At 42.2% G+C, this 27878-nt stretch overlaps 1 protein-coding gene across 2 annotated transcripts in view; it reads left to right on the forward strand.

Annotated features, from left to right (window-relative positions):
- Positions 1-27878, forward strand: part of myh11 (myosin heavy chain 11) — a 165603-nt gene that overhangs the window by 122417 nt on the left and 15308 nt on the right. For both annotated transcript variants that reach the window (XM_033040278.1, XM_033040277.1), the window contains exons 18-33: positions 2447-2516; positions 4468-4628; positions 4791-4899; positions 6324-6455; positions 7257-7463; positions 9163-9300; positions 12221-12344; positions 14217-14388; positions 15473-15685; positions 15970-16114; positions 20060-20266; positions 21253-21357; positions 21720-21872; positions 22636-22884; positions 23317-23529; positions 26010-26222. In XM_033040278.1, coding sequence (XP_032896169.1) covers positions 2447-2516; positions 4468-4628; positions 4791-4899; positions 6324-6455; positions 7257-7463; positions 9163-9300; positions 12221-12344; positions 14217-14388; positions 15473-15685; positions 15970-16114; positions 20060-20266; positions 21253-21357; positions 21720-21872; positions 22636-22884; positions 23317-23529; positions 26010-26222 — 2611 coding nt within the window. The remainder of the gene's footprint in view (positions 1-2446; positions 2517-4467; positions 4629-4790; positions 4900-6323; positions 6456-7256; positions 7464-9162; positions 9301-12220; positions 12345-14216; positions 14389-15472; positions 15686-15969; positions 16115-20059; positions 20267-21252; positions 21358-21719; positions 21873-22635; positions 22885-23316; positions 23530-26009; positions 26223-27878) is intronic.

The raw sequence follows: 27878 nt of genomic DNA on the forward strand, positions 1-27878 counted from the left end.
TGTGCAAAGCCAAGGTGGTACAGACACACACCGCGATGAACAGGAAGGTTGGCGCTGTAATTAAGACAGCTAAAGCACAGTGTATGGTAGGTCCTTTAAAAGAGGGGGGAGATAGAAGGAGTAGAGACCACTTTTAAGAAGCCAGAGACACAGGGCTGTGAAGTTCGGCGGACATATAACATTCCCGGTCAATTCCTTGGTTCTGAAAACTATTGCTTACCTTTTTTTTCTCCTAATGAGCCATTGAAATTCACCGGTCAGCACCGGCTCCAACCTACGAGAACCTCCAACCTCCTGGCAACCCACTAGGCCCGCCTTGCGACCCACCCACAGCTCATGAATTCTCGCTAATCTCCATGGCGACCTCATTCTAGTCGCCGCTAATTTGTCAACATGTTGAAAAATTCTCGGCAACCATAATGAGGCCGCAAAGTCTCCTGCAGTCGCCTAAAAAGTCGCCTAAGTTGGACAGGCCCATTAGTGATATAGTTTATGTCCATTTGTATGCTTCACCAACAGAGGTCCCAGCATAGATCCTTGTGGAACTCGCGTGGCCACAGACCTTTAGCCAGATTAACGTCCATCCACCGTAAACCTTGTCTACTACGAGTAAGCCAGCTTTAAATACATACGAACAAGTCATCATGGATCCCATGCATCTTAATCTTCAGGACCAGCCAACCATGGGGAACTTTATCAAATGCCTTACTGACATCCATGTAAACAACATCCACCAACCTACCCTCATCGATCACCTTTCTCATCTCCTGAGAATATTCAATCCAGTTAGTAAGTCCGTGACCTGCCACGTACATAGCCATGCTGACTGCCCCTAATTAGCACATTCCCTCACATATGGGAGTAAATCCTCACAAAGAATCCTCTCCAAATACCTTCCCTACCACTGACGCGAGGCTCACCAGCCTATAATTCTCTCTCCTTTCCTTATTAAACAAAGGAACAACATTGGCTACTCTCGTCCCAGCTAAATAGCTAAGATCTTGGTCAATACCTCTCTTGCATGTCCCAATGACCTGCCGTGGTTCCCATCGGCCCCTGGAAATGTATCCACTTTATTGCCTTTCAAGAACCCCAGCTGACTCCTTCTTGATCTCAAACTGCCCTATGATATTCATATTCTCTACACTGATCTCACTGTCCTCCATGTCCTTCTCCTTTGTGAATACAGATGCAAAGTGCTACTTTAGGACTCTGACTTGAACTACTAGTTCTCTCCTTCACCCGTGAGCAGTCCTACCTTCTCGCTGGTCATCCTCTTGTTTTTGATAAAGACTTTATACATTTTATAAAAAGCCATGGGATTCTCATTAATCTGACCGGCAAAGCCATTTCATGGCCCCTTTCAGCCCTTCTAATCATTCGCTTGAGTTCCTTCCTTCTTGCTTTACACTTCTCAAATACCCTGTCCGATTTCATCTTCTTAAGCCTTGCACATGCTTCTTTTATGGACCAACCTTTCTACCTCTCTGGTCATCCAAGATTCCCTTACTTTGGCATCCTTATCCTTCCTTCCTACTGGATTATACCAGTTCTGGATCTTGATCAACTAACCTTTAAACGACTCCCATGTCAGATGCAGACATGCCCAACAGCAACTGCTCCCAATGTATCTCCCCAGCTTCTGCATGGAATATAGTATCTTTCCTCAAGGTCCAGACTTAACCTTTCTCTCTGTAACTGTAACACTACAATGCTGTAACACGATATTCTGCACTCCAGTTTCTGTCTTTGAACTTGTTGTACTAGTGTATGGCTTGCTTGTATGCATGGACAGTGTGATTTGACTAGATAGCATACAAACAAAAGCTTTTCACTGTATCTCAGTGCATGTGACAATAATAAACCAATATCAATAAAAACATTAACAAAACTAAAAATGACTGTACAAAAACAAAAACGATTAAAAGCAATCCATTTATTTTCAAATGATACAACTGACAAAATCTGCAACCTTTGGCTACAAACATCTTCCCAGGGAAATTAATTTCCTCCTATGTTTTTTAACCAAAACCGTTAAACCGTGTGTGCGGCACGGCAAACGATGAGCAGTTTGGAATATTTTAAAGGTTTCTGTAAATCAGTGCATTAAGTGAAGCAATGTATTTGGAATAGCAGAGAATCCTTAAAAAATAACAAAGAATAAAACAGAGATGAATTGAAGCACTGTGAAAGACTCTTCCTCAACACTTTGTAAGAAATGACATTATAACTTCCTTCATAAAATGCTCTTGCATGTGCAATAAAATACCTATGAATATTATTTAACTATAACGCTGGTATCAATCCCTCATACATCACAATATTCATCAGAAGTATGTTTTTTAGAACAAATATTAAGACTTTCTTGTAAAGAACGTGATCCTTTACAATAAATTTGGACTGGATTGATATAAAAGATTATTAATCTATAATTTGTTTTTTTTAGATATGAAATTCTAACACCAGGTGCAATTCAAAAAGGATTCATGGATGGGAAACAGGCTTGTGTACAGATGGTAAGTGTCTGGAAACAAACTAGAACTGTGTCTGAGCTGAAACTCTCATTCCTTCACAAAGAGTTGTAGATTGTGGCAAATTGGTAGGGATTTCAATAATAATACAGTCTGTTAAATGATACACTATTTTCCTGGCTCTTGGGATTTATTGTCACATCCTGGATTTTTCAAGGGAACAGACAGCGCAGGTTGATTATGCCCAACCATAAGGGTTGGATCCAAAGAGTAGAAATGTCACCATTAATAATATAGCAATACGTTGATGATTTCCAGCTTAAATGGTTTGTAGCTTAAAAGTGATTTCTTAAATGGTTTAAAAATTGAAGAACTATCCTCCTTTAGACAAAAGGTGCATTTATAAAATTAGCTTTTAAGAAATAAAATAATTTCAAGACTTGAAGCCCAAAGATAGACACAATATGCTGAAGTAACTCAATGGGACAGGCAGTATCTCTGGAGAGAAGGAATGCGTGACGTTTCGGGTCGAGACCCTTCTTCAGTCACGAGTCACCCATTCCCTCCAGACATGCTGCCAGTCCCACTGAGTTACTCCAGCATTTTGTGTCTATTTTCGGTCTCAACCAGCATCTGCACTTCCTTCCTACACTTAAAACCTGACGGTTTGTGGCAATTTCCCTCCTCACACTCTCCTCTCTCCCACTGTGATGCTGACAGTGGTCCCACCAGGAGGCCACCAAGGTATCACCAATGCTCATGTGTCAGGACTGTCTCACAGTGAATTATTTGTAGAGAACAACCAACACACACACAGCATGATTGACCATAGAGCAGTCAGGCTTTCCATCACAATGGAAAATGTAGGCCATTATCATTTAAGGAACCTTGCAAATTTCTTTTGGCCCTTTCACAGCAATTGATATAACATTAAAATAATTTATCTCAATAAAACATTAATCACTAATTATTAGATTAATATTTTGGATATTCGCTTTGCCCATCTAATAATTGGGACAGATATATTTCAGCATTGTTTACCTCTCAGCTTCACATTCTTTCTTGCTCTGTACATATGCTGTGGCAGACCATTTACTGTAGGTAACCTCAGAAATAGTAAGTGCAAGTAAGCCCTTCAAACCTGTAGCACCATTTTATGAGATCATGACTGATCTTTTACCTTAACCACCCCTCCCCTCCCCATCTTTTGTTTCCACTAGGAAACAAAACTGTATTGATTTCTGTTTTCAATGAAATCAATAACTAATCCAGGGTATAGAATTTCAAAAATATTCAGCACAGTAGCGCAGCAGTAGAGTTGCCACTTACAGTGCCAGAGACCCGGGTTTGATCCTGACTACAGGTGCTGTCTGGACACAGTTAGTACATTCTCCCCGTGACCTGCATGCATTTTCTCCATGATCTTCGGTTTCCTCCCACACTCCAAAGACATACAGGTTTGTAGGTTAATTGGCTTGGGATGAATGTAAATTGTCCCAAGTGTGTGTAAGATAGTGTTATGGGCCTGTCCCACTTAGGCGACTGCCAGGGACTAGTTTTAAAGGAATTCACCTATGACACCTGGTGACAACCTACGACAACACCTACGACAATAAAAATTGTCGCCACTGTCGCCGAAAAATTTTCAACATGTTGAAAATTTTGTGGCAGTCGCCCAAAAAATCCTCTAAGTGGGACAGGCCCATAAGTGTGCGGGGATCGCTGGTCGGTGCGGACTCAGTGAGCCAAAGGGCCTGATTCCGCACTGTATCTCTGAACTAAACTAAACCGTGCTTAGAATAGTGACATTTCTACTCGGGATTAGTTATGAATGGCGTACCACTTATTTCGAACTGGTGCCCCCTACTTGTAGGCTCCTCAGCCAAAATAAATATCCCATTGATGCAGATTAGTACAAGTTCCACAACAGCTTTAGCAAAGATGACTTCGGTCAATGAATGAATTCTGAATTGCCTTTAAAATTGCGACCTTTTAGATCAGAGCCCTGGAACTAGATACTAACCTGTTCAGGATCGGACAAAGTAAGATCTTCTTCCGAACTGGTGTATTGGCACACTTGGAAGAGGAGAGAGACCTGAAAATTACAGATGTCATCATTGCTTTCCAAGCTCAAAGCAGAGGCTTCCTGGCCAGAAAGTGAGCATGTCTTTACAATTTATTTTACTGCACAAGAACTAAGAGTACTTTGAACTGCACCCATTGTTAATTAGCGAGAGCGTTTTTTTATTAAAATGGTTTGCAGTGCATCAGTTTTCTCATCAGTTGTTGCGGGATGTTAATGATTCACTGACGTTGCAGGGCCTTTGCAAAACGGCAGCAGCAACTCACCGCTATGAAAGTGATTCAGCGAAACTGTGCTGCGTACCTTAAACTGCGCAACTGGCAATGGTGGAGGCTGTTCACCAAGGTTTGTTCAAGAACGTTTCACCTACTTGGTACTTTCATAAAGGGATGCAGGCATTTTCTTCCACTTGCCCATAGCACAATACAACACAAGAACTGGTGCTTGGGCACATGGTAGCTGTGCAGACCAGGATACATAGAACACAGTAGATACAAAGGCACAGCATAGGAACAGGGCCTTCGCCCCACAGTGTCTGTACCGACACGATGCCAAGATAAGCTAATCTCATCTGCCTGCACATGATCCATATCCTTCCATTCCCATGCATACCCAGGTGCCTATTTACAAATCTCTTAAATGCCTCTATTGCATCTGCCTCCACCACCATTGGCAGCGAGTTCCATGCATCCACCACTCTCTGTATAAAAAACATGCTCAGCAAATCTCCCTTACAATTTGCTCCATCCTAATTAGAAACATAGATAACATTGCTCTGGAACAGCTTCCCATGCTCTATGAAACTCGCATTTATTCACTCACATGTCCATTCCCTTAGAATAAGAGTAGAAATATAGAAAATAGGTGCAGGAGTAGGCCATTCAGCCCTTTGAGCCAGCACCGCCATTCAATATGATCATGGCTGATCATCTAAAATCATTTTCTATTCCTACTTTACCTCCATATCCCTTTATTCCGGTGGCCTTAAGAGTTATATCTAACGCTCTCTTGAATCCATCTAGTGAACAGGCCCCCACTGCCTTCTGTGGCAGAGAATTCCACAGATTCACAACTCTCTGGGTGAAAACGTTTTTCCTCATCTCAGTCCTAAGTGGCCTACCCCTTATTCTTAAACTGTGATCCCTGGTTCTGGATTCCCCCATGATTGGGAACATTTTTTCTGCATATAGCCTGTCCAATCCTTTAAGAACTTTATATGTTTCTATAAGATTCCCTCTCATCTTTCTAAATTCCAATGAATATAAGCCCATTTGATCCATTCTTTTAACCTGTCCCATTAGTTTGGAGTTATACTTTACAAATAACAACAAACTCGTTTAAAATGTTTATCCATGGAAGACTGCACTAGTTTTTATTCCTTTTATTCACCCCCTTGGAACTATACTGACCACAATAGAGTTCCTTTACGAAAACCAACTGCTGCCATGGTCCTATGAAACTCAATAATGTTAGACAGAAAATCACCAGAAGAATGGCTATTAACATTACTAAATAGCCATATACAGTGCTCATTCTTCACAATGCTTCATATTTCCGTTTCTCTATAGAAGTGTTCAAATCAAACTTGACCCTTTCCTGGCAGAGGTTACAGGTTATATGGATACAATTAAGTACCCGTCATTTCCCTCACTTCACACAGTAAATGTCTGAAGCAGAGCTTCATCCCCGTTTTGCTTTTAGCACGGGTGTTACAAGGACACATCTTTGAGATAACCCCCTGACAACAAGGCCTGTGGTTTCTTGGGCAGGTTAAACCACTGTTGCAAGTCTCGCGTCAGGAGGAGGAAATGCAACTGAAGGACGAAGAGTTGCAAAGGACAATAGAAAAGCAACAGAAGGCAGAGCTTTACCTCTCAGAACTCGAGAGGAAGCACACTCAGGTAAAGCCAGCTCATGCTATGCATCCATTCCACTGAATTATTACATTCTAAATCGCTCGCATTTCTCTTGCCGAAACAATTCTGAATACCAAGAGATGGAGATTTTCAAGATATCCAATAATGAAATGATGAAATAATCAAGATAGGGCAACACGGTGGCACAGCGGTAGAGTTGCTGCCTTGAAAAGCTGGAGACCCGGGTTCGACCCTGACTACGGGTGCTGTCTGTATGATGTTTGTACATTCTCCCCGTGACCTGCGTGGGTTTTCCCCGGGTGCACCGGTTTCCTCCCACACTCCAAAGGCGTATTGGTTTGCAGGCTAATTGTAAATTTGGCCCTAGTGTGTGTAGAATAGTGTTAGTGTGCGGGGATCGCTGGTCGGCGCGAACATGGTGGGCTGCTAGGCCTGTTTCCGCGCTGTATCTCTAAAACTAAATTAAACTAAAAGATGATGTTTTAATTCCATTTTGGAAAGTTAAACAATCTCCCAATAAAGTTATTTTTGATTTTAATGTAACATATTTTCACCCCGTATTATCATATGAAACAATCTCTCATTTGGATTCCAATCAATTAAAGGGGAAATTTGTTCTACAAAGATCAGGTCTGGAAAGAATGAATTAAGTCATTTTAAATTTAGTTAAATAGGCCATTCCCCCACAGCATAATTCTCCATGAAACGACAGTGTGCTTTTATTATAGAATCACAATTGGTGTCTACCATTTTCCTTTAACAATTTGTATGTTGTAATGTAAATGATTAGGAATAATGAATTCAGGTCCTTAACTGTGTCTGTAGACCGTGGACGAGAGGATTTCCCTTCAGGAGCAGCTACAGGCTGAAACTGAGTTATATGCGGAGGCAGAAGAGATGAGAATCCGCCTGGAAAGTAAGAAGGTAGAGTTAGAGGAGATCCTTCATGAAATGGAGGCCCGAATTGAAGAGGAGGAAGATCGCAACCATCTAATGTTGAATGAAAAGAAGAAAATGCAGACCCAAATCCTGGTAGGTGAATTTTAATGGTGGACTTTAATTGGGGTATATCAGGTGTATATCTGATGGGCTACCTATATCCATGAACACTGTGGGAAGCTTGGGAAGACAATTCAGCAGCCCTCGGAGAGATATCGGAATCATCCTTAGACATGGGTGATTTGCCAGAAGATTTGAGGGTCACTAATTTTGTGCCTCTGACGTTCTTCCAGACTAATGTTCTGGAAGGATAGATTGCATAGGATTCAAGGAGGGCTAACCAACTTGATAGGGAAGTGACTTACCGAGATGCTGTGAGAGGAACTCGAGGTTGGTGGTAGAAGGTAGTTTATCGGACTGGGAGTCTGTAACTAGTGGTGTATGTTAGGGATCAGTGTTTGGCCCACTCCTGCTTGTCATCCATATCAATTACTTTAATGAGAATTTACAAGGCACAATGAGCAAGTTTGCGGATGACATTAAAGTAGGTGATATCGTCGACAGTGAAGATGGTTATCAAGAGTTACAGTGGAAGCTGATAAGCTGGGCAAGTGGAATTTAATTCAGATAACTGTAACGGTTTGCGTGCAAGGTCAAACCAGGACAGGAACTTCACAGCGAATAGTAGGACTGGGAAGTGTTGTAGAGCAGAGGGATCTAGAAATACATAGTTCCCTAAAAGTGGCATTACAGGTAGATGGGATGGTGATGGAGGCTTTGGCCTGCTGACCTTCATTAGTTAGGGAATTATGTGTAGATGTTGGGATGTTATGTTATAGTTGTACAAGACGTTGGTGAGACCACGCATGGAGTAAGGTGTTCAGATGTAGACAAAATGTCATTATGCTGGGTAATAGCGTGCAGATAATAGTTACTAGGATGTTGCCAGGATTTGAGGGCGTGAGTTATAGGGAGAGTTTGGGCAGGATAGAACTTTGTGTGTGGGAAGGAACTGCAGATGCTGCTTTACATCAAAGGTAGACACAAAATGCTGGAGTATCTCAGAGGGTCAGGCTCCTGTGAGCACTGTAAGCTAAGGGGTGATCTTCTAGAAGTACAGAAAATCATGAAGGGAAATGATAGGGTAAATGCACCAAATCTTTTCCCTGGGCCAGTGGAATCAAGAACTAGAGCGCATACGTTTAAGGTGATAGGAGAACAATTTAAAAGGAAACTTTTCCCACAGTATACAGAACGAGTACTAGAGGAAGTAGTTGATGCAGGTACAATTACAACTCTTAAAAGACATTTGGTCAGGTACATGGATAGGAACGGTTCAGATAGATATGGGCCAGGCATGGATAAATGGGACCAGCTTGCATGGAGCATCTTGGTTGGCATTTACTTGGTGGGCTGAAGGAGCAGTTTCCATGCAGAAATTATCTGAACACGTTCAGCAAACTGTAAGCCTCACATCAGTGGTAGGTAAGTTGTTGGAGAGGATTCTAAGAGACACGGCCTGACCAACGTTGGGTTAGGCATGGACTGATTACAGATAGTCAGCATCGTTTTGTGTGTGGGAAATCATATGGCACAAATCTGATAAGTTTTATTGACGAGGTTACCAAGAGGATTGGTGATTTTCAATTGTCAATTTTCTCCCCATATTTAGGTATAAATTAAGTAATAATTACTGTAAATCTGTGTTTCACCTTTTATTGTCTTTTCTGGTTTCCAGATAAAATTACTCCTATGTATGTATTCTCTCTAAAATAAATGTTTTTTTATGAAGGATTTGGAAGAACAGCTGGATGATGAGGAGGCTGCACGTCAGAAGTTACAGCTGGACAAAGTGACCCTCGATGCCAAGCTGAAGAAGATGGATGATGACATCTCAATCTTGGAAGACCAAAATCTCAAATTTGCAAAGGTCAGTGGCATGCAAGGCCGACAAGGTTCCTGCAATATTAATAGATGCTGCCCCGTAAAAGTGAATTTCTGTGTAAATCAAAGACGCGCACAGAATGCTGGAGTAATGGGCCTGTCCTACCTAGGCGATTTTTTAGGCAACTACAGGCGACTAGTTTGTCATCATATCTTCGCCGGTGGTCTCCGGGAGTAGTCTCCTCACTCGCGTAAAAAGTCGTAGTGCCTTTCTGGTCGCCGCTAAATTTTCAACATGTTGAAAATGTTGGAATTGTTGGAATGTAATGGGAGTAGGGGATGGGTAGTGATAAGTGTTTGGATGTTTACTACAGAGCATGATCTTCTATCTCCACAACGGTGCTTATTAAAGAAGAAATAATAATTTCTTCTTTAATAATTGACTCCAGCATCTTCCCCAGCATCGTTGTCAGGCTAACTGGTCTATAAATCCCCGTTTTCTCTCTCAGTCCTTTCTTGAAAAGTGGGATAACATTAGCTACCCTCCAATCCACAGGAACTGATCCTGAATCTATAGAACATTGGAAAATGATCACCATTGCGTCCACGATTTCTAGAGCCACCTCCTTGAGTACCGTGGGATGCAGACCATCTGGTCCTGGGGATTTATCAGCCTTCAGTCCACCCAATACTATTTCTCTCCTAATGCAAATTTATTTCAGTTCCTCTGTCACCCTAGTACATCTGAGAGATTGTTTGTGTCTTCCTTAGTGAAGACAGAACCAAAGTACCTGTTCAACTCTTCTGCCTTTCCTTATTCCCCATAATAATGTCACATGTTTCTGCCTTCAAGGGACCCACATTTGTCTTTACTAATCTTTTTCACTTAACATAAGAAGCTTTTCCTACCCTTCTTTCTATTCTTGGCCAGTTTACCATCATACTTCATCTTTTCACCCCATATTGCCCTGTTTGTTACCTTCTGTTGTCCTTTGAAAGTTTCCGGCTACTCTTTGCTACGTTATACACCTTTTCTTTTAGTTTTATTCTATCCCTAACTTCCCTTGTCAGCCACGGTTGCCTCTTACTCCCCTTAGAATCATTCTTCCTCCTTGGAATGAAATGATCCTGCATCTTCTGAATTATGCCCAGAAATTCCTGCCATTTTTGTTCCACCGTCATTCCTGCTAGGATCCTTTTCAGGTCTACTTTGGCCAGCTCCTCTCTCATGCCTTCATTATCCCCTTTGTTCAACTGCAACACTGACACTTCTGAATTAACCTTCTCCTTCTCAAATTGCAGATTAAAACTTATCATATTATGATCACTACCTCCTAGCGGTTCCTTTACCTCGAGTTCCCTTATTAAATCTAGTTCATTGGACAACACTAAATCCAGACTTGCCTTCTCTCTGGTAGGTCCATTACCAGCTGCTCTAAGAATCCATCTCAGAGGCACTCCACAAACTCTCTTTCTTGGGGTCCAGAACCAACCTGATTTTCCCATTCTACCTGCATATTGAGTGGGCTGTTTGGGAGCCTGTAGATAACTCCCTTTCTTATCTTTAATACTCCTCAATTCTATCCACAGCGACTCTACATCGTCAGTCTCTATGTCACCCCTCGCAAGGGACTGAATTTTATCCCTCACCAACAGAGCTACCCCCCCTCCTCTGCCCACCTGCCTGTCCTTTCAATAGGATGTTTAACCCTGCATATTCAGTTCCCAGTCCCGATCCTACTGCAGCCATGTCTCTTTAATCCCCACAATGTCATATCTACCAATATCTAACTGAGCCTCAAGCTCATCCACTCTACTTCTTATACTTCGCACATTCATATATAACACTCACCTCACCTTTCACATCGATTCCTATTGCACTTGGTCATACTCTCCTATCCCTTCGTGAGCTTTCTGTCCCATTAATTCTGGTGACTTTCTTAACTTATCCTATACTCTCTTTCCCTTTAACTCCATCCTTGTATTTGCAATTTGTCTCCCTCCCCCCCACTATTTAGTTTAAACCCACCTGTGTAGCAGTGGCACACCTGCCTGCCAGAATGCTGGTCCCCCACCTATTAAGGTGCAACCCGTCCCTTTTGTCCAATTCACCCTTACCCCAAAACAGATCCCAGTGCTCTACGAATCTAAATCCCTGCCCCCTGCACCAGCCCACTGCATTCAGATCCCCCATCTCCCTCTTCCTGCCCCCACCAGCACGAGGAACTGGAAGCAAACCGGAGATAACCACCCTGGAGGTCATCCTTCTTCTTGCGTATGGCGTGCACAGCTTAAAGTTGTAGGGCAACTTGTTCTATTTGATCTTATGATTGTGCACGCCAGGTTGATTGCATTCGTTGAAACAGGGCATGCCACATGAAGGTTGCAATCTCCCACCCCCCTGCAGGTCCTGCTTTTCAGCCTTCTTCCGGGCTCTCTAAAGTCACGCTTCAGAATCTCTTTCTCTTCTTCCCAATGTCATTTGTGCCAACATGCACGAACACTTTTGGCTGCTCACCTTCACCCTTGAGGATGCCCTGCAATGACATCCTGGACCCTGGCACCAGGGAGGCAACACACCATCCTTGACTCCCGCCTGTTGCCGCAGAAACCCCTGTCTGTACCTCTCACGATGGAGCCCCCTATTACCATGGCTCTAGCATGGCTGATCTATCTCTCCCAACTCCATTCTCCTGCCTTTTCCCCTTAACCCCGCAGTTTGGGCGGTAATTGCCTCGGTTGCTGGGAAGATGCTTAGAGACTGAAGGGGAGCCGGCTAAAGTTTGGGATTAAACCAAGTGGTTCAAGTGCAGCTAATTCACTGACATGAACTTATGTGCCGACTGCCTGGTCCCTTGGTGAAGCACAGACAATCTGTGAATCAGGAAACCTTGTGAGAATCATCCCTGCTCACGTGTGCAGCTTGCATGCTTGAAATTAACCAAATCACTATGTTGTGCCAATAGGAAAAGAAACTCCTCGATGAGAGGCTAGCTGACTTTACCACCAATCTTGCTGAAGAGGAAGAGAAAGCAAAGAACCTGACAAAACTGAAGAATAAACATGAATCGATGATTTCAGAACTAGAAGGTAAAAGGGGTTGCCATGCTTACAATAGTTATTGATTTACTACAAGGTACTCTCCAGAGCAGTACACCTGGTGTATAGGAACAGTTGAAGTATATGAGAGAAGGTGGTTTTATCACTTACCATCCAAATTATTCACCCATCCAGCAACTTGTGTCCTACATAGGCTCATCAGCCACTTTAGAACCTACAGAACTGGAATGAAAGCATTCATCCTCACCCACGGGAGACTGGCTAAGAAGCAGAAAGATAGGAATAGTACGAGGCCATTCTGCCCCTCAAATCTTTTTCAGCACTAAATCTGATCGCACTGATCTGTATTTCAACTTCACACATCCTTCTTCGCTTCATATTAATTATTCAGCAAAAAGCAATCAATACTAGTTTCAAGAATTCTTATTGATCTGTATCTAATGGCTTTCGGCTGAAATGAATCTAGACTTCCATTACACTGTGAGTGGGAAATTATATCTAATTCAAGTTTTAATTACATAAGTTTAATTTTAAGATTCTGCTTCTTTATCCTCAATATCCACGGCATTTAGAAAGACAACATAGACAGGTTGACATTCACATTGTGCCTTTCAGAACGTCAGAATGACCTTAAGCACAAAGACTTGTCACATAGGTTCTGTTCTAAATTACCCAGCTGAATCTATTGAATTACTTTTGTGCATCTTAGAAGTCATTTACCTCGAAAATTTGACCACTTCTGGAACGCATAATTTAAACAACAAATTTGTTTAGTTTAGTTTAGTTTCAGCGCTGAAACAGGCCCTTCGGCCCACCACATCCCCACCAACCAGCGATCCCCGCACATTAACATTATTCTACACACATAAGGGACAATTTACATTTGTACCAAGCCAATTTACCTACAAACCTTAGGTCTTTGGAGTGAGGGAGGAAACTGACGATCTCGGAGAAAACCCATGCAGTCATGGGGAGAACGTACAAACGCCGTACAGACAGCACCCATAGTCAGGATCGAACCCGGGTCTCTGGCACTAGGTTCTGTAAGACCCTATAAGCGCTGTAAGGCAGTATTTGGAGTATTCTAATTTTGTAATCATGTCAACCACATTTAGAGATCCACACTCTGCCACAAAACAATTTCACTGTTCTAATTTAATGTTGAACCACAGAGCAGAACCAGTATAGCTATTCTCCAGAGTGCACTGTCCACTCACCCAGTGGCGGACTGGGTCTAAAAATATTGGTTGCCAGGAGACAAAGGGGGCCCACTTCATCAGGGGCCCACTTGATATAGGGGGCCCACTTCATCAGGGGCCCACTTGCCATCGGGCAAGCTGACACCCTGGCCAGTCCGCAACTGCACTCACCCCAGAACAATAGGTGCGCCAAAGATAGACACTAAATGCTGGAGTAACTCAGCGAGTCAGGCAGCATATCTGGAGAAAAGGAATAGATTACCTTTCGGGTTGAGACTCTTCTTCAGACTCATCAGGCAACATCTCTGGAGAAAAAGAGTAGGTGACGTTTCAGGTTGAGACCCTTCTTCAGACACTGGATAAACCAGCATCTGCAGTTCCTTCTTACACAAAAGGTGCACCAAGACTTGCTAACTTGCAGATATAGTGCTTTACTATGCCATAAACTCAATAAAGCTTTACAAGTACACATCATTAACAATATAATAATTCAATATAATTATCAATGGATCATTTCAAAACTAACAAGTGCCCTTACCTATTACAGGGTAGAATGGAGTTTTTTTTTAAAATCCTAACCAACTCTCCATATCCTTTCTGGATGGAAAATTACCGATTTTTTGCACTGCAACTAAACATTAAACGATCACTTTGAAACTGGTTAGTACTCATGCGACTATAATGAGATTCCTGCATTTAACAGTTCGGCTGAAGAAAGAAGAGAAGACCAGGCAGGAGCTGGAGAAGCTGAAGAGGAAGTTGGAGGGAGAAGGCACAGACCTGAACGAACAACTGGCAGAACTTCAGCAGCAGATTGCCGAACTGAAGATGGCGCTGGCAAAGAAAGAAGAGGAATTGCAGGTTGCAATGAATAGGTAGAGAAGAGAAAAAAAATCAACCATTTATTCCATTTTGTTTCACATCCAGCATTTGAATGCACTATTGCATAAAACCATTGAGGTCCCAATCTCTGTTTGTGGTTGGCTCCTTTTATTGAACATTTTAGAATTTGATATAATTGGTCATAAGATCATAAATGATAGGAGCAGAATTAGGCCATTCAGCCCATCATGTCTACTCCGCCATTCAACCATGGCTGATCTATCTCTCCCTCCTAACCCCATTCTCCTGCCTTCTCCCCGTATCCTCTGACACCCGTACTATCTATCTCTGCCTTAAAAATATCTACTGACTTGGCCTCCACAGCTTTCTATGGCAAAGAATTCCACAGATTCATCACCTTCTGATTAAAGAAATTCTTCTTCATCTCCTTCCTAAAAGAATGTCCTTTAATTCTATGACCTCTAATCCTCGACTCTCCCACTAGTGGAAACATCCTCTCCACATCCATTGTATCCAAGTCTTTCACTATTCTGTACATTTCAAAGAGGTCCCCCCCTCATTCTTCTAAACTCCAGCGAGTACAGGCCCAGTGCCGACAAACGCTCGCTATGATCACTAAGATGATCACGATTCATCAGCAACTAACTGGCACAAATCCATTGCCTTATATACTATTATTTCACACTATAAATTGAGTTTCCTTTGACTGAAAATTAAATGTAATTTCCTTTATCAAAGATATGTTCAACCATGAATTTAAACAATTAAATTAATTATGTTCCAAACATAAGTAAACTACAATGACATTTTGAACACCAGACCAGATCATGCATATTTTATTTTTCCAGATGCTATCCTGGGCAAATAGTGACATCACCTCCAGGGCAATTGGTCAGCTAATTTTCTGTTGGCAAATTAAGCTTTTGTACTTTAAGGTCATGCAGCAAGCCTTGTATAATACCTTGACTGGTACAAACCCTAGCATCTTGGAAAAGAAACTAATGAAATCGTGAATTTCCAATGAGATAGAAGTATTTTAGCCTTTGCATCCCTTCTCCCATGTTGAATACACTGTTATAATAGTGCCTGTGTGTTGACTGTATTATGTTTAAATAGGCTTGACGATGAAACTGCACAGAAGAATAATGCCCTGAAGAAAATCCGTGAGTTGGAATCGTTTATATCGGATCTTCAAGAAGATCTAGACTCGGAGAAGTCAGCTAGGAACAAGGTGGAGAAACAAAGGAGAGATCTTGGTGAAGAGCTGGAAGCACTAAAGACAGAACTCGAAGACACTTTAGACAGCACAGCTACACAGCAAGAGTTGAGGTACTATATTGTAATGCCAATACAAAAAACAGTTAAACTTTTATGAAAACAGTAGAATAATGAGCTGAATACCAAATAGCAGAGAGATTCTACACATTCTTTAGACCTTCAAGACTATTTTTAGAAGCTTACATAAAATTTCTGTAAATTTAATGTAAACATATATTTCAATATATTGTTGAATAAATCTGTATGACAAAATGGAAGAATAACTAATAAGAAATATCACTGTAATCTAGATGAGAAAATCCAGACTACACCATCCTTCCTTTGTATACTTACAGGGCTAAGCGAGAACACGAGGTCTCGGAGATGAAGCGAGCTTTGGAGGAAGAGACAAGGACACATGAGGCTCAAATTCATGAAATGCGACAAAAACATGGTCAGGCAATAGAAGAAGTAACAGAACAGCTGGAGCAAACTAAACGGGTATGCGAGTTTAAACATACAGTATTCAGTATAAGATATTCTAACAGGTGGCATCTTAAGTGTCAATGGCGAAATCTAACCTTATGCTTTCTACGGTCATAAGGTCATAAGTAATAGAAGCAGAATTAGGCCATTCAGCCCATCGAGTCTTCTCTGCCATTCAATCGTGACTGATCTATCTCTCCCTCCAAACCCCATTCTCCTGCCTTCTCCCCATAATCCCTGACACCCGTACTAATCAAGAATCTATTTATCTCTGCCTTTGACTTGGCCTCCACAGCCTTCTGTGGCAAATAATTCCACAGATTCACCTGTGACTAAAGAAATTTCTCCTCAACTCCTTCCTAAAAGAACATCCTTTAATTCTGAGGCTATGACATCTAGTCCTAGACTCTCCCAATAGTGAAACATCCTCTAGTGAATTGAATCCTACTGAAAAGAAGTCACTACCTACAAAGAAAACACTTCTAGTAAAAGACAATGTTCTTGCCAATGACATTAAATACTAACTGATAGAATGTCTTATAGACTTTCATGTCTTATATTTGAATGTCCTGTTAAGAGAAATAGAATTTAAAGGGAAGTGACATTATTGTCGTTATGGAATTATATTTGCAGGGAAGCATTTCCAAGGCTGGGATATGTCTGTATACAAGAATGTTTAATACTTTAGGAAGGACAAGCAAAAAGGAAAAGGCTGATGTTTTCAGTAAAGGATGAAATCAGAAAAATTACGACATCAAGATATATAACCAATCTGAACGAATCTATGAAGCCCCTCACAACAGCAAATATTAGTAGTTAGGATCTAAAGGCCACCAAAAGACATGGTAATGTGGAAGATAACTTCAAACAGAAGATCTGAGATGCACCAAATAAAAGCACATTCCTAAAATGTGATTTTAATCCACATAGAGACTGATCACATCAAATCATTAATAATACTTTGCAGGATGAATTCCTGGAATCTGTGCGGAATGTTTCTTTTAAACCAGCATGTTGAGGTGATGACTGGACAAAACCCACTTTAGTCTCTCCAAATTCACATCAATTCCCCAGATCCCACCACTCAGCTACACACTTGCGGCAATTTATCGTTGACAATTAATCAACGAACCAATACATCTTAGGAATGTGGGAGAAAGTTGGAACATCCAGGGGAAAACTACCCGATGAACATGTAAATGACACACTCACTGTACTGGAGGTCAGCATTGAACCCAGATGACCCAAGACTGGCAACAGTTTTTACTAGCTCCTTTACTGTGCTGACCCAAAATGTAGATGTACTATGGAATCTGGCTGTCCCTGTACATGAGCCACTGAATGCAAACATTCAAATGCAGCAAGCAGTGAAGAATACAAATAGAATGCTGCCCTTCATTACAATTGGTTTTGAGTACAGGAGCAAGGATGTCTTCCTGCAGTTAGAGAGGGTCTTGGTGAATTTACACGTGGAACTGTGGGTGCAGTTTTGAGCTCTGTACATAAGAAATGATGTACCACAGAAACATAGAAAATAGGTGCAGGAGGAGGCCATTCAGCCCTTCGATCCAGCACCGCCATTCATTGTGATCATGGCTGATCTTCCCCAATCAATAACCCGTGCCTGCCTTCTCCCCATATCCCTTGATTCCACTAATAGAAACATAGAAAATAGGTACCCTGTTACAGATCACTAGATTCACTAGACTGGGATCACCAGTCAGTCCCATGAGAGCAGGATTGCCACATGAGGAGTGATTTGGGACAACTAAGCTTTTGTACAAAATGGTTTTAGGAATAAGAGACGAGACTTAGTTGAAACATACAGAATTTCACCAGGGCTTGACAAGGCCGGATGCAGGGAGAAACATTCCCCGGGGTGGCGGTTGAACCCCAGAGGGCTCGTCAACGCCTACCAGCGATCCCCGCACATTAGCCCTACACACACACACACTAATTTACACTTAGACCAGCCAATTAACCTACAAACCTGTACGCCTTTGGAGTGTGTGAGGAAACCGAAGATCTCGGAGAAAAACCACGCGGTCACGGGGAGAACGTACAAACTCCCTATAGACAGCACCCGTAGTTGGGATCGAATCCGGGTCACCGGCGCTACAAGCGCTGTAAGACAGCAACTCCACCATTGCGCCACCGTGCCGCATATTATATATAAGTTATATATGATTCGGAGGAGGAGACATTTCTTCATGCAGAGTTGGGAAACTGTGGGAAACTCTACAACAAAAAGCTGTGGCGACCAAGTCACTGAATAATATCAGAGAAATTGATAGATAGTTTTCCAGACACAAAATGCATTGAGGGGTCTGTGAAATGAGTGGGAATAAGATATTGGGATGGAGGATCAACCATGATTGTATTAATATTGATCAAGTATGCATGTTCTGAAATCATGCACAAATCAGCTGGCCACAGTCTTCACTGACATCTTCAACCTCTCAGTGCAACAGTTTACTGTCCATGTCTATTTAAGGAAAGCTCCATCATTCCAGTCCCCAAGAAAAATACAGTGGCCTGTCTCAATGACTATTGGCAGTTAACTATAATGATAGAACTATAATGAAGTGTTTTGAGAGATTGGTACTTGGCCATATCTGCACCAATTTCATGGACAGTCTAGCACCCTTGCAATTTGCATATAACAAATAGGTCTACAGAGGGTGCCATCTCTCTTCCACTACATCCAGCTCTGGGTCACCGTGGCAATAAGAAAACCTGTATCAGGATGCTATTCATTGATTGCAGTTCCGCCTTCAACATCGTAATACCGAGTCAGCTCAGCCGTAAACCTCTGGACTTAGGCCCTGGAGTCTGCATCTGTAACTGGCTTCTGGACTTCCTGACTGGCAGACTTCAGTTGGTTAGAGATAGAGGCAAAAAGACTTGAGTCTGAAGAAGGGTCTCAGCCCACAAGGTCACCTATTCCTATTCAATACCAGATGCTACCTGGCCTGCTGAGTTACTCCACAGCATCTTTGGTGTAAACCAGCATCTGCAGTTCCTTCCTATATATTCAGTTGGTTAGATGTGGTCAAAACATTTCTGCGAAGCTGACCCTCAATATTGATGCTCCTCGCGATTGTGCACTAAGTCCCTTGCTCTATTCCCTGTACACCCATGTGGCCAAGTACAATGCTAATTCGACCTCTAAGTTTGCCGATGAAACCACAGCTGGCTCAACAACAACAATGAGACAAACTACAGGAAAAAGATCGGGAACCTTGTGTCATGGTGTCAGGAAAACAACTTGGTGTTTAACATTAGCAAGATGAAGGAAGTTAATACAACCCTGTCTTCATCAATGGAGCTGCTGCTGATAGGCATCCATATCACCAGCAACTTGACCTGGTCCACTGCGATGATCAAGAAAGTGGATCAGTGGATTTACTTACAGTACATGCAGAGAGTGGTGAGCACAGCCCAGTCCATCACAGGTTCATCAATTCCTCCTATTGTCTTCGTAGTGCATTACATCAGGAGGCTAGAAGTACCGTCAAGGATGCCTGCCACCCAGTCCATTTCCCTCTTCTCCCTGCTGCCTTCTTGGAGGAGATACAGGACTTGAAAGCTTCAATGTCCAGACTTAAGAAATGCTTTTTCCTCCACAGCCTTCAGATGATCCTTGAATCAATCACTGCTTTCCTATCCTCTTCCTGAGTCTGTACCATTAACAAAACTTGTTCAGTTGTTCCATTCTTGTGCTTTTATATTTTTCCGCGCGACTTCGAAATGCACCAGAATCTTGCACCTTTCTGTTGTTTTCCATTCATCATTGTATTTGCTGTATTTATCATTGCTGTGTGTATACTCTTCACTCTGGTGTGTGCGACAATAAACTAGTCTGAGCCTGTATCTGTATCTACGCATATTTCTGTTTTTTCTCTGCTAAATGATTTGAACTGTTTATTTTTTAAAGTGCATGTCCTTTACATTCTACAGGCCAAGGCTAACCTTGATAAAAACAAACAAACCCTCGATAAAGAGAACAGTGAACTTTCCAATGAGGTCAGGGTATTGACCACAGCCAAAGCTGAATTGGAGCACAAGAAGAAAAAGTTGGAGAACCAGGTACAGGAGTTCCAGGTGAAAGTGACTGATGGAGAACGTGCCCGGACTGAGCTGAATGAAAGAGTGCACAAGTTGCAGGTCAGTGAAACCTTCTCACACGGACTGAGCGTATATTAAAGTGTTTTGTGATTGCACCTTTTTTAACAATATTGATTACAATGTTCTTTAACTCCTGTCAAACAATGCAAGCTAGAGCTTTATCCCTCATCAGGAAAGTCTTAAGGCCTTCCAGTTCTTCCTTGAACAGAAGCCAGATTAGTTTACCACTACTAATGCTCTCTTATTATCTTCAAGTTAAAGGCGTAGCCATGGCCACTCGCTGGGCCCCAGCTTTGCCTGCCTTCTTGTTGGTTACGTTGAACACTCATTGGTGCAAACATACATTAGCATATCCCCAAGTCTTTCTCTGCTACATCGACGACTGCATTGAGGCTGCCTCCTGCACCCATGCAGAACTTACTAGTTTCATTAACTTCACCATTAACTTCCACACAACCTTCAAGTTCACCTGGACTATCTGACAGCTCTCTCCCCTTTCTTGATCTCTCTGTGTCTATCACAGGAGAAATTAATGACTGACAAGTGCTACAAATCCACCGACTACCACAGTTACCAGGACATCAACTCTTCCCACACTGCCTCTTGCAAAGACGTTATCCCTTACTCTCAATTTTGTTGTCTCTGCTGCACCTGCTCCCAAGATGAAGCTTTCCATGCCAGGACCTCCGAGATGTCCTCTTTCTTTAGTAAACATATATTCCCCCCCCCCCCCCCCCCCCCCCCCCCCGCTGTCATAGATGGATCCCTCACCTGCCTCTCCTCTGTGTCCCACAGTTCTGATCTCGCTCCCCCTCTCCCCAGATGGAACAAGGACAGAGTTCCACTGGTCCTCACCTTTCACCCTGCCACCAACTGCATCCGACATGTCATTAATTCCAACATTTCCACCACCTTCAACATGTACATCCAGCATGAATCAAATCCTTTGGGAAAAGGAGCGAAGAAAATTGAAATTGAAGCAAAAATGAATGACGCCACTAACTACAACCTTCTCTTCCCAATAGAATGAGCTTGACAACGTTACCATCATACTAAATGAAGCTGAAGGGAAATCAATTAAACTTGCCAAGGATGTATCGAGCTTCAGTTCCCAACTTCAGGATACACAGGTAACTGAGGCATTTACATTACTTGACTTAAAAGATTATTACAGAAATAATAAAAATCAGTGTAAGAAGTGGCAATCTAATAAACATGTTTTCATCAATGTCTATTTAAAAATAGAACATTAACCAGAGTACTTAGAATGCAATGGTAAAGGTTTTTCTTCTTTTAACCTTAATTATTGTTTTAATCACAAACTCATCTCCTTTAACATTTAATTTTTTCTGAAGTTTAAAATTTCAAAAGGAATTTTTTGGAGCACTTGGATGGTCTGTTTAATAATTGAGCATAATGAATAAAGAATGGAATTTATTATCTTAGCCTGTCAGCTATCCCCTCGATTTACCAAGATGTCCTTCCTCTGCAGGAACTACTCCAGGAAGAGACCCGGCAGAAACTGAACTTGTCCACCCGCTTGCGCCAATCGGAGGATGACAAGAACAACCTCCAAGAGCTGCTGGATGAAGAGGGAGAAGCGAAGAGAAACTTGGAGCGGCATATATCCACTTTGACAGTGCAGGTGCGCCAAGCTGTGTCAGTTTCATTTGTGCCACTTACCCCTAGTCAGAAACCTGCAGGAAGACAGAGACAGTCTTGTTACCTTTTTAAGATAAAACTTGAAATTACACGTAGTCTTACTTTCAACACTCGGCATAGCATCATGCCTCAACACGATAAGCACTATTATAGTGTTATTCACTATAGTAGTGAGTAACTAGTGTTATTCACTATAACATGCACTATTCTTTAATACATCTCAAATTTGTTGCTGCTATTTGGAAGTTTGTGGGATCCTGTTGTGTACAGAATGGCCACAGCATTTGTCTGCATAATGACAGTGGCTGTACTATGGAAATAACTCACGTTATTAATTACATGATACATTCTTAATTCTTAATGAATTAATTAAATAATAGAGTCATAGACTGATACAGTCTGGAAACAGGCCACACTGGCCAACATGGCCCAGCTACACTAGTCCCACCTGCCTGCATTTGGTCCATATCCCTCCAAACCTGTCCCATCCATGTGCCTGTCTAACTGCTTCTTAAATGTTGCGATAGTCCCAGCCTCAACTACCTCCTCTGGCAGCATGTTCCATATACCCACCACCCTTTGTGTGAAAAAAATACCCCTCAGATTCGTATTAAACCTTTTCCCCTTCACCTTAAACCTATGTCCTCTGGGCAAGAGACTCTGTGCATAAATTAATTTAAAAAATGACATTATTCAACAAGTTCTAATGCATTTTATACTAACCATGAATGTTGATTTTCTTGTAGCTGACAGATGCCAAGAAGAAATTGAATGAAGATGCTGCATCGTTGGAGGGTCTTGAGGAAGGAAAGAAGAAACTTCAGAGGGAAATTGAAGCAATTACTCAGAACTTTGAAGAAAAGGCAGCAGCTTATGATAAAATGGAGAAGACAAAGAACAGACTGCAGCAGGAGCTCGATGATCTTCTGGTGGATCTGGACAACCAGAGGCAACTCGTTTCCAATCTGGAGAAGAAGCAAAAGAAATTTGATCAGGTCAAACATCTCTTCACAACAAACCTTTTCTAATTGGCAAATCAAGATTGGGAGAATCTTCTTTAAAGAGTTTTTACAAAATTAGTGAATGGGGAGAAGGGTGGGGAATGGGGTTAGGAGGGAGAGATAGATCAGCAATGAATGAATGGCAGAGTAGACTTGATGGGCCGAATGGCCTAATTCTTCTCCTAGCACTTATGACCTTATGGTAGCTTTATTGAATAAAACAACAATGTGGCCAGTTAACCAAGCATGTTTCTTCCTTTGTTACATTTGGAATAAATACATTCAATTTAGTTATTTTTCAGTATTAAATTGTCATTTTAAATTCATTATTCTGTGCAAGAGCTACTGTAAAATCAACACCAAAGTTTGATTTACAATAATTTTAATTATCTGTAGTTAAGATGAGTTTTATCATCTTTCTTTCAGCTGCTGGCAGAAGAGAAGAATATGTCTGCTAAAATTGCGGATGAAAGAGATAGGGCAGAAGCTGATGCTCGTGAGAAGGAGACTAAATCCTTGGCATTGACTCGTGCTTTGGATGAGGCTCTGTCATCCAAGGAAGATCTCGAGAGGCACAATAAGCTACTGAGAGCTGAGATGGAAGATATTGTTAGCTCCAAAGATGATGTCGGAAAGAATGTAAGTTCAACAAAACAACAATCCTGTGTTTGTAGATATTTTTTTAATATCTCACTATGCCGCAGGTTGTTTCACACAGGCATCATTAAATACAATTTCATACAGAGCTACATCAGGAGATAATGGAGCAGAGGACTAGATCGGATAGATCTATTTGGGAGGTCATGTTGCAGTTGTATAAGACGTTGGTGAGGCTGCATTTAGAGTATTGTGGTCAGTTCTGGGCGCCGTGTTATAGGAAGGATGATGTCAAGCAAGGCTGCATACTCTCCCATCTCCTTTACTCCCTCTACACCAACGACTACACCTCCACAGGCTCCTTTGTCAAGCTTCTCATGTTTGCGGACGACACAAACCTGATTATACTGATCCAGGATGGGGAGGAAACTGCATAAAGACAGGAAGTGACACAGCTGGCGGCCTGGTGCCATCGCAACAACTTGGATGCTCTTAAGACAGTGGAATTGATTGTAGACTTTTGGAGAGCCCTGCACAATTTAAGTTCCTTGGAACCATCATCTCCAGGGACCTTAAATGGGAGGCTACCATCAACTCCACAGTCAAAAAGGTCCAACAGAGGATGTACTTCCTGCGGCAGCTGAGGAACACAATCTGCCACAGGCAATGATGGTCCAGTTTTATACTGCCATCATAGAGTCTGTCCTCACCTTCTCCATCATGGTCAGGTTTGGCTCAGCCACCAAGCACGACATCCTTGGAGCCCACATCCTTCGATCAGCCGAGAAGGTCGATGGCTACAAACTTCCCCCCCATCGACGAACTGCACACTGCAAAGGCCAGGAAGCAAGCGAGTAAGATCATCTCTAACCCCTCTCACCTTGGCCACAAACTCTTTGAATCATTTCCCTCTTGAAGGAGACTCCGGACTGTCAAAGCCGCCACAGCCAGACATTAAAACGGGCAGTAGCTCTACTCAACAGCCAAAAGTCTGTAGCCTCGTTTTGCTCTGGCATTTTATTTTATTCTTCACATGTTTCAATTATAAAGTTTCATTCATAATTGTCTACTGTATATCGTGTTGTTACTTGCGAGCAAAGCACCAAGGCAAATTCCTTGTATGTATACATTCTTGGCTAATAAAGTTTATTCAATTCAATTCAATTCAATTCAATTCAAGCTGGATAGGGTAGAGAGAAAATTCACGAGGATTTTGCCAGGACTAGTGGATCTGAGCTACAGGGAGAGGTTGAGTAGGGGGCGACTCTATTCCTTAGATCGCAGGAGGATGAGGGTGATCTTAGAGAGGTGTATAAGAGCATGAGAGGAATAGATCAGGAATATGAGAGGAATAGATCAACAGCTGCGTCCGCTGGACTGGAGGGCGGCAGCTTCGACCACCCCGGGCCGCGGTGTCTGAACCGGCCCGTTCGCGGAGCTCGGTGAGCCGCGGGACTGATTTACCATCGCCCGGTGGGGTATCGCCTCAGCGCAGAGGGAGAAGAGGAGGGAAGAGACTGCAGCCCTAAGATTTTTACCTCCATCACAGTGAGGAGGTGCTTGGTGGACTCACTGTGGTGGATGTTAATTTGTGTTTACTGTCTGTTCTGTTGTTTATTATTGTATTATTGTATGTATGACTGCAGGCACGAAATTTCGTTCAGACTGAAAGGTCTGAATGACAATAAAGGAAATTCAATTCAGATGCACAGAGTCTCTTGCCCAGAGTAGGTGAATCGAGGACCAGAGGACATAGGTTCAAGGTGAAGGAGAAATGATTTAATAGGAATCTGAGGGATAACTTTTTCACACAAAGGGTGGTGGGTGTATGGAACAAGCTGCCATAGTAGGTAGTTGAGGCTGGGACTATCCCGACGTTTAAGAATCGGTTAGACAGGTACATCGATAGGACAGGTCTGGAGGGACATGGGCAAAACGTGGGCAGATGGGACTAGTGTGGATGGGACATGTTGACCGGTGTGGGCACGTTGGGCTGAAGGGCTTGTTTCCATGCTGTATCACTCTATAACTCTATGGCTGACCAAAAGCTTTGTCGAGGAGGTATTTTTCAAGTGGCATCATAAACAGGACAATATTAGAAATAGAGGGAGAGAATTCCATAGCTTGGGGCCTGATCAGCTGAGGGCCTGGTCATCAATCATGGTTGTGTTCATTCAGGTGTTGACTGAAGCCTGAACTGAAGGTGTACAATTTACATGGAAGTCTGAGCTACAGGGAGGTACAGAATTAAGGCGAGGTGCGGCAGGAAAAAGACTCGCAACATCAAAGTAAATCATGAATGGCGCTCGTTCATTTTAAAAATGTAACCAGACTATTAATAGGCAAATAACATTTGTGCTTCGGTATGATTGAGCTGGTAATTTTTGGCATCTGATATATTGAAACCTTAATATTTCGTTTTTAAATATTTATATTTGCCTTTTGGAAAGGAAACAATTTTTTTCCCCAGGAAATTATTGGCATAAGACCTCATTCTCTTGTTTTATCCCTCTGCAATCAAGGTCCATGATCTGGAGAAATCTAAACGTACCTTGGAGCAACAAGTAGAGGAGATGAAAACCCAGTTGGAAGAGCTGGAAGATGAGCTCCAGGCCACAGAGGATGCCAAGCTGAGATTAGAAGTCAATTTGCAAGCCCTGAAAACACAGTTTGATCGTGACTTGCAGGGCCGTGATGAGCAGAATGAGGAGAAGAGGAGACAGCTCGTTAAACAGGTAATATCATTAACCACATTTGAATTCATTTGCTCAAATAATTCAACATTCATCTTTCTCACCTGATCATAAGGAATAGGAGTAGAATTAGGACATTCGGCTCATCAAGTCTACTCCGCCATTCAATCATGGCTGATATATCTCTCCCGCCTATCCCCATTCTCCGGCCTTCTCCCCACAGCCCCTGACACCCGTACTAATCAAGAAATCGTAGAGATCAAATAATCTACTTTGGATTCAAAGGGGTAATATATCGATTTGTTGAAGAATTGTTTACTTGAATGGGTGGCACAGTGGCACAGCGGTAGAGTTGCTGCTTTACAGCTCCAGAGACCCCAGTTCAATCCTGATTATGGGTGCTGCCTGTACAGAGTGTGCATGTTCCACCTGTAAACACGTGGGTTTTCTCCGGGTGCTCCGGTTTCCTCCCACACTCCAAAGACATACAGATTTGTAGGTTAATTGGCTTCTGTGAAGTATAAATTGTCCCCTAGTGCGTAGGATAGTGCTAGTGTACAGGGTGATTGCTGGTCAGTGCGGACTCAGTGGGCTAAAGGGCCTGTTCACGGTCTCTAAAGTCTAAAGTAAAATCTAAAGTAACAGGAAATCAATTATTCTCTAAGATTTAGGAAAACACTGTCACAATTTTTACCCATTTACTTCTCTGATGGATATTAAATATAATGACACAAAATAATGATATGATTAGCACCACTGCTGAAACCTAGACAGCAAATGCTGACAGGCATTTGAACCCAGTTGTAAGGTAAAGGAAAATAAATTAAAACAAAAAGGAGAATAAATAAAATCAGAGAGTTTGTAACATATGTGAATGATTTGGATGTGGGTGTATTACTCGTGATCAGAGAGTTTGCAGTTGGCATGATGACTGGTGGAGTTATTGAGTGGGTGGTTGGAAGTTTTAGGTTACTGTGTGATATCATTGAGTTGGTGAAATGGGCTGAGAAACTGCAGACAAAGTATAATCATGATCGACACAAAAACGTGGCGTAATAGTGGGACAGACAGCATCTCTGGAGAAAAGGAGTAAGTGACATTTCGGGTCGAGACCCTTCTTCAGACTGAGAATCAGGGGAAAGGGAAATGAGAGATATATAGACGATGATGTTGAGAGATAGAACAAATGAATGAAAGATATACAAAAAAGTAACAATGCTAAAGCAAACATGCCATTGTTAGCTGTGTGTTAGGAGAGAACAAATACAGACAAGAAGACTCAACAAGACGACTTTAAAACTTGTATGATGCGTGGGGTGGGGGGGGGGTGGAGAGAGCGGGGATGCAAGGGTTACTTGAAATTAGAGCAATCAATGTTGAGTTTCTCCAGCATTTTTGTCTACCTTTAATATTCATACCATTGTAAGTTGCCCAAGCAAAATATGAAATGCTGATCATGATAAAGGTAAGGCAAAGCCTTTTGAGAGCACTAATGATATTAGGACACACACTATAAAAGGCATGGTCTTAGGGAGAATTTAGGAACAGAGAGACTTGTCATGTCATGAAAACCTACAGCACTGGGACAGTCTTATGGCCCATGCCATTCATGCTGTCTGTGATGCCCATCTATGCTTTGTCCCCATTTGGGTCCAAGTCCAGAAATCCTTGAATAATGCAACACAGGCAGATAACACA

The sequence above is a fragment of the Amblyraja radiata genome, chromosome 22 (assembly GCF_010909765.2).
Source record: "Amblyraja radiata isolate CabotCenter1 chromosome 22, sAmbRad1.1.pri, whole genome shotgun sequence".
Lineage (NCBI taxonomy): Eukaryota > Metazoa > Chordata > Chondrichthyes > Rajiformes > Rajidae > Amblyraja > Amblyraja radiata.